We start from the raw sequence: 12,315 nt of genomic DNA, 5'->3' as shown, positions 1-12,315 counted from the left end.
AACCATATTTAGGTATTGGTTTTTTTTCCAAATATTATTTATTTTTAGGTTTAGAGACGTCAGCATGAAATTGCCAGGAAGTGTCCACGACGCGACGGTCTTTAAAGAATCTGGAATTTTCAAGAACCATAGCCGAATTATTTCGGAATTTGTAAAACTGATGGGCAACAAAAAGATTCCCTTCATTATCCTAAGAGATCCTGCATACCCATTGCTACCGTGGCTTCTAAAACCATATACTGGATACCTAACAGGAAGAGTCGTTCAACTGCTACCTTAGCTCGGGCAGAATTGTAGTGGTGAATGCCTTTGGTCGATTGATAGGACGCTGGAGGTGCCTGGCCAAAAGAGTAGATACCGATTATAAACATGATATGTACTTCATAACTTCGTGGAAATAAGAAAGCAGAAGTTTACGCCAATCAACGAATATGAAAGTAACCAGCAACCACCAGACTGGCATTGTAACCAAGTATTGGAATCTCCTGAATGAGATCCATCTGATCTTAGGGAACACATTAAGGAATACATTGTATCTAACTTTCCTTTGCGAAGCAGTTCAATATAAAAGAAAATTGCACTTTTAGTTTTGTTTCGAAACATTTCAGCTTTAATTGGAGTTGAAGAACACTCGCATGAATCTTTGGGTCTCGGCCCGATCCTCCGCAAGAACATCGCGCATGCTCTGCACAAAGGTGGCGTCGATTTCCCGTTGAGCCTCAAGGAACTCCTGGTTCTGCACCTCCAGCATGTCCAACGCCTCCTTGTTGTCGTTTGACATCTTCTGAACCATCTGCACGACGATTGCCTTATTTAAAAATGAAGTGAAATCATTAAAAATTACCATCGTGTTACCGTTAATGATAATTAATATGCTTACTTGAAGTTTGGCGGCTCCTAGGCATAGATGTCTCTACCAGGAGTTCAGGTGCATCAACAGTAGAAGACTTCATTGGCCAGGTCATCGAAGCCATCGATTTAACACCCACAAACCGCCCAAGCCTGTGACGCTTACTATTTTCATGCTAGATAAAAAATTTTGACTGAAATGTATTGGTCTCGTCAATACCTATAGATTGATCCACGCCAACTCTAACGCCCATAACGCTTAAATCTGTCTACCGCCGGTGGGTGGCGTATTTTAATCTCGCTTTGCTGCTTGCATATCTCCATTTCCCTTTGGTCCCTTTAGCTGAGTAACGGGTATCTGATAGTCGAGATACTCGACTTTAGCGTTCTTCCTTGTTTTTTTATGAACTAATTGAACTTCGATTATCTTTAGCGAGTCTCTATCTAATAACACAGGTAATGGCAGAATATTATCATCGACTATTTTTAACAAGATCTAGTACGTTGTTGAACAAAAATGATCAAAGCACTTCACTGTGCTGGCAATGCGTATGTATTTTCCCTTTTCACCTCGCAATCGTCATAATTCAATTGCTTGAATTGCTGCCAACTCCTACGAACCAGATCCCGCGTTCTCCTGCACGGCTGCCACCATAGTTTTCGTCTTCCGCTTGGGGCGTTACTGATACTTTGTGCTGTAGCAGTTAAAGCAGACCCCTTCCGGCATTTTGGGTTGTCTACAATCTATCAAAATGTCCCATTTGCCGACAGTTGTAGCAGCGAGAGGCTTCAGAATCCTGCCTTCTGGTCGACTGGAAATTGGACTTCCGTTTAGTTTGCTTCTCCAACTTTGAAATCTTTCCAAGCGTCTACTTTGATTTATCGTAGATCATAATTTCTTCCGCAAGTCGTCCAAAGAACTACAGTTAGCCATTGCAAACGCGGCTCCCGAATTTTCTTCCAAGCCTTCCATGATGAATCGGATGATAATTTCTCTAACCAGTTTTAAACCTTAACCTTGAGGTCGAATACAGCTATCAATTCGGTTCGCAGTGCTGGCCAAGTTAGGGCTGCCGTCTCAATCATGAACGACCTCGCAGATCTCCTAAGCAAACGTATGGCGAAAATAAATCATTGTTTCTCCGATACACTGTAATTAACGCACCCAAATCATTCATGTCGATGCCATGTCCTCGAGCGGGTTCATTTTGGCTCAACGAATTTTCTAAGTCAGCCACCCATTTACGCGCAACATACAGCTTCTCGATTTGTTGCAAATGTTGGATTTCTGCCTCATCGTTTTCCGCCACTTGATCACGCCGCTGCACGTCCGCAGCCGCCATGCCAGAAGCTTCCAAAAATTCTTCAGACGCCACCAGTTGATCACGCCGCTGCACGACCGCAGCCGCCACGCCAGAAACTTCCAGATATTCTTCAGACGCCACTACTTTGTCGCCTTTTGCCGGTATACTATGGTCGTCCCTTTCTTGCTCATGTTTGTTTTCACTACCAACACAAGCGTCATCTCCCGGGCTCGAAAATGTTGGCTCCCCAGGCGAGATTTCACTCAGCCCCGATTCCCCCTGGTTCAGCCCCTCCAGTTTTGCTGATTCCAGACGGTCCATAATGGCCTTCACAGCTAACACGCTGTTTCGGTCTTGGATAGCTTTAAACTCAGATTTCGAACTCTTTATTATGTCCTTGTATCTCATAGCCGAGTTATTACAGCTTTTACGGCCTTTCAACTCCGCACCCGATATGTAAAGCTTTTAATTTCACTTTATGTTAACTTATTCCCGGTTCTCGTGTCTTGTCAATATCCTCGTCCTCTTCTTAGTGATCGCACTTTCCCTCTCGTGCTTCATCGAATTATTCAACGCTTGTTATCGATATTTACATGGGGCATTCTCTTACGTCTATTAAAATAAGATATTTTCACTATTTACATTCGGCCAACATGACTACAGATCCAACATGCTTTTAAATGGCAATTGAGTTAATTGACAATCATCAATATCAACAACTTCATATCAATCATTATCAAAAACACGGCTTCTCATATATGGCCCACGATATTTTGGGGCAAACTTCTTGTTTACATCTGCTGTAGTATCGACATTACGAATAGCCACATAATCACCTATTTTATATTCACGAGGAGCTCTATTACTATGTTTATGCTATGGGAATCGCGATTTCTTTAAAGCGCGATATAAAAACAATCCCTGTTTATGCTACACATATCAATTCATGATTTGATTTCAGTAGAGATGCCAGACGTAAAAAATTAGGTATTTTAGTCTGGTCACACTTTCGCAAAAAGTAAACAAACCAAACAACGCGATGGATAACGTTAAATTCTTCATTTGCAATAAGAACCGGAAAATTAATTTCCAAAGTTGCTGTGTGGAGGCACAGAAGATCGATGGCTTTATTAAAAGTGAGGCGGTTTTTGGTGGCTAGGAGTCACAGGATGCTGATGCAGGTGTACCCGTCTGCAACCGCGACTCTCAGCCTGAGGACACCTAGAGTGCGAAGATTCAGGAGCAGGCCAAGAAGCAATGAATTTTTGTCACTTATGCAAGAGCCTAAAAATGAAAAATTTGTTTTTTGAGAACTTAAGGATGTCAAAGAGTTCATTTTTCGAACTGTGCGAATTGCTACGTCCGGGGCAGAGCATGTTTTTAACCGTTCCAGTTCCTCTGGAGAAACAAGTTGCGATTTGCGTATACAAACTGGCGACCTGTGCCGAGTATCGAGTGATTGGGGATGTATTTTGAGTACATAAAAGTACTGTGTACAAGTACTTTCATATTGTTGTTAAAGCAATGGTGAAACTTACGAGTGTATTAATTTCATTGCCAAAACTGGATGAATGCATTCAAAATGCAGGTGCATTTCAAAAAATGTGTCACATTCCTAACGTGATTGGAGCTATTGATGGTAAAATGCCTTTTAGAATATTAATTACAAATTATAAACGCTTTGTAAAAATTATTTAGGAACACACATTCCTGTTAAAGCCCCAAAGATTGGCTACATGGATTTCGTTAATCACAAGGGATGGGAATCGATGGTCATGAAAGCTGTAGTTGACAACAATTACTTGTAAGTAAAACCATATTTAGGTATTGGTTTTTTTTCCAAATATTATTTATTTTTAGGTTTAGAGACGTCAGCATGAAATTGCCAGGAAGTGTCCACGACGCGACGGTCTTTAAAGAATCTGGAATTTTCAAGAACCATAGCCGAATTATTTCGGAATTTGTAAAACTGATGGGCAACAAAAAGATTCCCTTCATTATCCTAAGAGATCCTGCATACCCATTGCTACCGTGGCTTCTAAAACCATATACTGGATACCTAACAGGAAGAGTCGTTCAACTGCTACCTTAGCTCGGGCAGAATTGTAGTGGTGAATGCCTTTGGTCGATTGATAGGACGCTGGAGGTGCCTGGCCAAAAGAGTAGATACCGATTATAAACATGATATGTACTTCATAACTTCGTGGAAATAAGAAAGCAGAAGTTTACGCCAATCAACGAATATGAAAGTAACCAGCAAAGTATTGGAATCTCCTGAATGAGATCCATCTGATCTTAGGGAACACATTAAGGAATACATTGTATCTAACTTTCCTTTGCGAAGCAGTTCAATATAAAAGAAAATTGCACTTTTAGTTTTGTTTCGAAACATTTCAGCTTTAATTGGAGTTGAAGAACACTCGCATGAATCTTTGGGTCTCGGCCCGATCCTCCGCAAGAACATCGCGCATGCTCTGCACAAAGGTGGCGTCGATTTCCCGTTGAGCCTCAAGGAACTCCTGGTTCTGCACCTCCAGCATGTCCAACGCCTCCTTGTTGTCGTTTGACATCTTCTGAACCATCTGCACGACGATTGCCTTATTTAAAAATGAAGTGAAATCATTAAAAATTACCATCGTGTTACCGTTAATGATAATTAATATGCTTACTTGAAGTTTGGCGGCTCCTAGGCATAGATGTCTCTACCAGGAGTTCAGGTGCATCAACAGTAGAAGACTTCATTGGCCAGGTCATCGAAGCCATCGATTTAACACCCACAAACCGCCCAAGCCTGTGACGCTTACAATTTTCATGCTAGATAAAAAATTTTAACTGAAATGTATTGGTCTCGTCAATACCTATAGATTGATCCACGCCAACTCTAACGCCCATAACGCTTAAATCTGTCTACCGCCGGTGGGTGGCGTATTTTAATCTCGCTTTGCTGCTTGCATATCTCCATTTCCCTTTGGTCCCTTTAGCTGAGTAACGGTTATCTGATAGTCGAGATACTCGACTTTAGCGTTCTTGTTTTTTTATGAACTAATTGAACTTCGATTATCTTTAGCGAGTCTCTATCTAATAACACAGGTAATGGCAGAATATTATCATCGACTATTTTTAACAAGATCTAGTACGTTGTTGAACAAAAATGATCAAAGCACTTCACTGTGCTGGCAATGCGTATGTATTTTCCCTTTTCACCTCGCAATCGTCATAATTCAATTGCTTGAATTGCTGCCAACTCCTACGAACCAGATCCCGCGTTCTCCTGCACGGCTGCCACCATAGTTTTCGTCTTCCGCTTGGGGCGTTACTGATACTTTGTGCTGTAGCAGTTAAAGCAGACCCCTTCCGGCATTTTGGGTTGTCTACAATCTATCAAAATGTCCCATTTGCCGACAGTTGTAGCAGCGAGAGGCTTCAGAATCCTGCCTTCTGGTCGACTGGAAATTGGACTTCCGTTTAGTTTGCTTCTCCAACTTTGAAATCTTTCCAAGCGTCTACTTTGATTTATCGTAGATCATAATTTCTTCCGCAAGTCGTCCAAAGAACTACAGTTAGCCATTGCAAACGCGGCTCCCGAATTTTCTTCCAAGCCTTCCATGATGAATCGGATGATAATTTCTCTAACCAGTTTTAAACCTTAACCTTGAGGTCGAATACAGCTATCAATTCGGTTCGCAGTGCTGGCCAAGTTAGGGCTGCCGTCTCAATCATGAACGACCTCGCAGATCTCCTAAGCAAACGTATGGCGAAAATAAATCATTGTTTCTCCGATACACTGTAATTAACGCACCCAAATCATTCATGTCGATGCCATGTCCTCGAGCGGGTTCATTTTGGCTCAACGAATTTTCTAAGTCAGCCACCCATTTACGCGCAACATACAGCTTCTCGATTTGTTGCAAATGTTGGATTTCTGCCTCATCGTTTTCCGCCACTTGATCACGCCGCTGCACGTCCGCAGCCGCCATGCCAGAAGCTTCCAAAAATTCTTCAGACGCCACCAGTTGATCACGCCGCTGCACGACCGCAGCCGCCACGCCAGAAACTTCCAGATATTCTTCAGACGCCACTACTTTGTCGCCTTTTGCCGGTATACTATGGTCGTCCCTTTCTTGCTCATGTTTGTTTTCACTACCAACACAAGCGTCATCTCCCGGGCTCGAAAATGTTGGCTCCCCAGGCGAGATTTCACTCAGCCCCGATTCCCCCTGGTTCAGCCCCTCCAGTTTTGCTGATTCCAGACGGTCCATAATGGCCTTCACAGCTAACACGCTGTTTCGGTCTTGGATAGCTTTAAACTCAGATTTCGAACTCTTTATTATGTCCTTGTATCTCATAGCCGAGTTATTACAGCTTTTACGGCCTTTCAACTCCGCACCCGATATGTAAAGCTTTTAATTTCACTTTATGTTAACTTATTCCCGGTTCTCGTGTCTTGTCAATATCCTCGTCCTCTTCTTAGTGATCGCACTTTCCCTCTCGTGCTTCATCGAATTATTCAACGCTTGTTATCGATATTTACATGGGGCATTCTCTTACGTCTATTAAAATAAGATATTTTCACTATTTACATTCGGCCAACATGACTACAGATCCAACATGCTTTTAAATGGCAATTGAGTTAATTGACAATCATCAATATCAACAACTTCATATCGATCATTATCAAAAACACGGCTTCTCATATATGGCCCACGATATTTTGGGGCAAACTTCTTGTTTACATCTGCTGTAGTATCGACATTACGAATAGCCACATAATCACCTATTTTATATTCACGAGGAGCTCTATTACTATGTTTATGCTATGGGAATCGCGATTTCTTTAAAGCGCGATATAAAAACAATCCCTGTTTATGCTACACATATCAATTCATGATTTGATTTCAGTAGAGATGCCAGACGTAAAAAATTAGGTATTTTAGTCTGGTCACACTTTCGCAAAAAGTAAACAAACCAAACAACGCGATGGATAACGTTAAATTCTTCATTTGCAATAAGAACCGGAAAATTAATTTCCAAAGTTGCTGTGTGGAGGCACAGAAGATCGATGGCTTTATTAAAAGTGAGGCGGTTTTTGGTGGCTAGGAGTCACAGGATGCTGATGCAGGTGTACCCGTCTGCAACCGCGACTCTCAGCCTGAGGACACCTAGAGTGCGAAGATTCAGGAGCAGGCCAAGAAGCAATGAATTTTTGTCACTTATGCAAGAGCCTAAAAATGAAAAATTTGTTTTTTGAGAACTTAAGGATGTCAAAGAGTTCATTTTTCGAACTGTGCGAATTGCTACGTCCGGGGCAGAGCATGTTTTTAACCGTTCCAGTTCCTCTGGAGAAACAAGTTGCGATTTGCGTATACAAACTGGCGACCTGTGCCGAGTATCGAGTGATTGGGGATGTATTTTGAGTACATAAAAGTACTGTGTACAAGTACTTTCATATTGTTGTTAAAGCAATGGTGAAACTTACGAGTGTATTAATTTCATTGCCAAAACTGGATGAATGCATTCAAAATGCAGGTGCATTTCAAAAAATGTGTCACATTCCTAACGTGATTGGAGCTATTGATGGTAAAATGCCTTTTAGAATATTAATTACAAATTATAAACGCTTTGTAAAAATTATTTAGGAACACACATTCCTGTTAAAGCCCCAAAGATTGGCTACATGGATTTCGTTAATCACAAGGGATGGGAATCGATGGTCATGAAAGCTGTAGTTGACAACAATTACTTGTAAGTAAAACCATATTTAGGTATTGGTTTTTTTTCCAAATATTATTTATTTTTAGGTTTAGAGACGTCAGCATGAAATTGCCAGGAAGTGTCCACGACGCGACGGTCTTTAAAGAATCTGGAATTTTCAAGAACCATAGCCGAATTATTTCGGAATTTGTAAAACTGATGGGCAACAAAAAGATTCCCTTCATTATCCTAAGAGATCCTGCATACCCATTGCTACCGTGGCTTCTAAAACCATATACTGGATACCTAACAGGAAGAGTCGTTCAACTGCTACCTTAGCTCGGGCAGAATTGTAGTGGTGAATGCCTTTGGTCGATTGATAGGACGCTGGAGGTGCCTGGCCAAAAGAGTAGATACCGATTATAAACATGATATGTACTTCATAACTTCGTGGAAATAAGAAAGCAGAAGTTTACGCCAATCAACGAATATGAAAGTAACCAGCAACCACCAGACTGGCATTGTAACCAAGTATTGGAATCTCCTGAATGAGATCCATCTGATCTTAGGGAACACATTAAGGAATACATTGTATCTAACTTTCCTTTGCGAAGCAGTTCAATATAAAAGAAAATTGCACTTTTAGTTTTGTTTCGAAACATTTCAGCTTTAATTGGAGTTGAAGAACACTCGCATGAATCTTTGGGTCTCGGCCCGATCCTCCGCAAGAACATCGCGCATGCTCTGCACAAAGGTGGCGTCGATTTCCCGTTGAGCCTCAAGGAACTCCTGGTTCTGCACCTCCAGCATGTCCAACGCCTCCTTGTTGTCGTTTGACATCTTCTGAACCATCTGCACGACGATTGCCTTATTTAAAAATGAAGTGAAATCATTAAAAATTACCATCGTGTTACCGTTAATGATAATTAATATGCTTACTTGAAGTTTGGCGGCTCCTAGGCATAGATGTCTCTACCAGGAGTTCAGGTTCATCAACAGTAGAAGACTTCATTGGCCAGGTCATCGAAGCCATCGATTTAACACCCACAAACCGCCCAAGCCTGTGACGCTTACAATTTTCATGCTAGATAAAAAATTTTAACTGAAATGTATTGGTCTCGTCAATACCTATAGATTGATCCACGCCAACTCTAACGCCCATAACGCTTAAATCTGTCTACCGCCGGTGGGTGGCGTATTTTAATCTCGCTTTGCTGCTTGCATATCTCCATTTCCCTTTGGTCCCTTTAGCTGAGTAACGGGTATCTGATAGTCGAGATACTCGACTTTAGCGTTCTTCCTTGTTTTTTTATGAACTAATTGAACTTCGATTATCTTTAGCGAGTCTCTATCTAATAACACAGGTAATGGCAGAATATTATCATCGACTATTTTTAACAAGATCTAGTACGTTGTTGAACAAAAATGATCAAAGCACTTCACTGTGCTGGCAATGCGTATGTATTTTCCCTTTTCACCTCGCAATCGTCATAATTCAATTGCTTGAATTGCTGCCAACTCCTACGAACCAGATCCCGCGTTCTCCTGCACGGCTGCCACCATAGTTTTCGTCTTCCGCTTGGGGCGTTACTGATACTTTGTGCTGTAGCAGTTAAAGCAGACCCCTTCCGGCATTTTGGGTTGTCTACAATCTATCAAAATGTCCCATATGCCGACAGTTGTAGCAGCGAGAGGCTTCAGAATCCTGCCTTCTGGTCGACTGGAAATTGGACTTCCGTTTAGTTTGCTTCTCCAACTTTGAAATCTTTCCAAGCGTCTACTTTGATTTATCGTAGATCATAATTTCTTCCGCAAGTCGTCCAAAGAACTACAGTTAGCCATTGCAAACGCGGCTCCCGAATTTTCTTCCAAGCCTTCCATGATGAATCGGATGATAATTTCTCTAACCAGTTTTAAACCTTAACCTTGAGGTCGAATACAGCTATCAATTCGGTTCGCAGTGCTGGCCAAGTTAGGGCTGCCGTCTCAATCATGAACGACCTCGCAGATCTCCTAAGCAAAGGTATGGCGAAAATAAATCATTGTTTCTCCGATACACTGTATGTATCCATGATATTAACAATGTCATCAATCCAACGCATCACAGGGTATCCGCTGTCTCCCGAAAAAGGTTGAATTAACGCACCCAAATTATTCATGTCGATGCCATATCCTCGAGCGGATTCATTTTGGCTCAACGAATTTTCTAAGTCAGCCACCCATTTACGCGCAACATACAGCTTCTCGATTTGTTGCAAATGTTGGATTTCTGCCTCAACGTTTTCCGCCACTTGATCACGCCGCTGCACGTCCGCAGCCGCCATGCCAGAAGCTTTCAAAAATTCTTCAGACGCCACCACTTGATCACGCCGCTGCACGACCGCAGCCGCCACGCCAGAAACTTCCAGATATTCTTCAGACGCCACTACTTTGTCGCCTTTTGCCGGTATACTATGGTCGTCCCTTTATTGCTCATGTTTGTTTTCACTACCAACACAAGCGTCATCTCCCGGGCTCGAAAATGTTGGCTCCCCAGGCGAGATTTCACTCAGCCCCGATTCCCCCTGGTTCAGCCCCTCCAGTTTTGCTGATTCCAGACGGTCCATAATGGCCTTCACAGCTAACACGCTGTTTCGGTCTTGGATAGCTTTAAACTCAGATTTCGAACTCTTTATTATGTCCTTGTATCTCATAGCCGAGTTGTTACCGCTTTTACGGCCTTTCAACTCCGCACCCGATATGTAAAGCTTTTAATTTCACTTTATGTTAACTTATTCCCGGTTCTCGTGTCTTGTCAATATCCTCGTCCTCTTCTTAGTGATCGCACTTTCCCTCTCGTGCTTCATCGAATTATTCAACGCTTGTTATCGATATTTACATGGGGCATTCTCTTACGTCTATTAAAATAAGATATTTTCACTATTTACATTCGGCCAACATGACTACAGATCCAACATGCTTTTAAATGGCAATTGAGTTAATTGACAATCATCAATATCAACAACTTCATATCAATCATTATCAAAAACACGGCTTCTCATATATGGCCCACGATATTTTGGGGCAAACTTCTTGTTTACATCTGCTGTAGTATCGACATTACGAATAGCCACATAATCACCTATTTTATATTCACGAGGAGCTCTATTACTATGTTTATGCTATGGGAATCGCGATTTCTTTAAAGCGCGATATAAAAACAATCCCTGTTTATGCTACACATATCAATTCATGATTTGATTTCAGTAGAGATGCCAGACGTAAAAAATTAGGTATTTTAGTCTGGTCACACTTTCGCAAAAAGTAAACAAACCAAACAACGCGATGGATAACGTTAAATTCTTCATTTGCAATAAGAACCGGAAAATTAATTTCCAAAGTCGCTGTGTGGAGGCACAGAAGATCGATGGCTTTATTAAAAGTGAGGCGGTTTTTGGTGGCTAGGAGTCACAGGATGCTGATGCAGGTGTACCCGACTGCAACCGCGACTCTCAGCCTGAGGACACCTAGAGTGCGAAGATTCAGGAGCAGGCCAAGAAGCAATGAATTTTTGTCACTTATGCAAGAGCCTAAAAATGAAAAATTTGTTTTTTGAGAACTTAAGGATGTCAAAGAGTTCATTTTTCGAACTGTGCGAATTGCTACGTCCGGGGCAGAGCATGTTTTTAACCGTTCCAGTTCCTCTGGAGAAACAAGTTGCGATTTGCGTATACAAACTGGCGACCTGTGCCGAGTATCGAGTGATTGGGGATGTATTTTGAGTACATAAAAGTACTGTGTACAAGTACTTTCATATTGTTGTTAAAGCAATGGTGAAACTTACGAGTGTATTAATTTCATTGCCAAAACTGGATGAATGCTTTCAAAATGCAGGTGCATTTCAAAAAATGTGTCACATTCCTAACGTGATTGGAGCTATTGATGGTAAAATGCCTTTTAGAATATTAATTACAAATTATAAACGCTTTGTAAAAATTATTTAGGAACACACATTCCTGTTAGAGCCCCAAAGATTGGCTACATGGATTTTGTTGGGGCGGTGCGGCTTGATCGATGAAATAATTGAAGCCCCAAGATCGAGTGGTACGCATAAAAGTACGCGGGTACTTTTGGGTTTTTACGCGACGTGCGTAGGTGTTTATTAGTACACTTTGAAACATGAACTGCTTAAGCCTAACTTAACTTAAGCGCTCCAGAGCAGAGCGGTGACTTAGGGGAGAGATGGAGAGGGAGAGCGGACGGCAGTGCGAGCGCGCGAGATATAGAAATCTGGATAAAACTGCGGCTCGACACTGCCTCCTGAAATTAAACGCCCTTTTGGCGTGAACATTCTCCCCCCCCTTGCGAGGACACCCGTAGCAAGAACCTCAGGATAGTAGGCTCAGGAATATGTTGGAGGTGTAGATCGGTCGTCCGTATGTAGGAGAGTGTGGTGGGCCTTTCCACACTTGTGGCAGAGATGACCACTGCG

General features: G+C 41.9%; 2 protein-coding genes across 2 annotated transcripts; both read right to left on the bottom strand.

Moving 5' to 3' along the window:
- Positions 1 to 1,208: 1,208 nt before the first annotated feature.
- LOC139354549 (uncharacterized) lies at positions 1,209 to 2,561 on the bottom strand. The gene is made up of 2 exons (XM_070998803.1): positions 2,015 to 2,561; positions 1,209 to 1,954 (listed from the first exon to the last, which is right to left on the bottom strand). The coding sequence occupies exons 1-2, from the start codon at positions 2,559 to 2,561 to the stop codon at positions 1,932 to 1,934; spliced, it is 570 nt and encodes a 189-aa protein (XP_070854904.1). The 3' UTR covers positions 1,209 to 1,931.
- A 1,962-nt stretch (positions 2,562 to 4,523) lies between these two features.
- LOC139354548 (uncharacterized) lies at positions 4,524 to 6,499 on the bottom strand. The gene is made up of 3 exons (XM_070998802.1): positions 5,953 to 6,499; positions 4,823 to 5,892; positions 4,524 to 4,750 (listed from the first exon to the last, which is right to left on the bottom strand). The coding sequence occupies exons 1-2, from the start codon at positions 6,497 to 6,499 to the stop codon at positions 5,870 to 5,872; spliced, it is 570 nt and encodes a 189-aa protein (XP_070854903.1). The 3' UTR covers positions 4,524 to 4,750; positions 4,823 to 5,869.
- Between the last annotated feature and the right edge of the window lie 5,816 nt (positions 6,500 to 12,315).

Source organism: Drosophila suzukii (assembly GCF_043229965.1).
Source record: "Drosophila suzukii chromosome 2 unlocalized genomic scaffold, CBGP_Dsuzu_IsoJpt1.0 scf_2c, whole genome shotgun sequence".
NCBI lineage: Eukaryota > Metazoa > Arthropoda > Insecta > Diptera > Drosophilidae > Drosophila > Drosophila suzukii.
Note: the sequence above shows the minus strand (reverse complement) of the source record. Positions and strands in the feature narration are given on the sequence as shown.

What these genes read in the sequence shown, in the direction of transcription:
- LOC139354549 (XM_070998803.1), bottom strand. Translation starts at nt 2,561, where the DNA reads ATGAGATACAAGGACATAATAAAGAGTTCGAAATCTGAGTTTAAAGCT. An exon ending in CATCGACATGAATGATTTGG is followed by an intron (nt 1,955 to 2,014) that starts GTGCGTTAATTA and finishes ACGTTTGCTTAG; the next exon opens with GAGATCTGCGAGGTCGTTCA.
- LOC139354548 (XM_070998802.1), bottom strand. Translation starts at nt 6,499, where the DNA reads ATGAGATACAAGGACATAATAAAGAGTTCGAAATCTGAGTTTAAAGCT. An exon ending in CATCGACATGAATGATTTGG is followed by an intron (nt 5,893 to 5,952) that starts GTGCGTTAATTA and finishes ACGTTTGCTTAG; the next exon opens with GAGATCTGCGAGGTCGTTCA.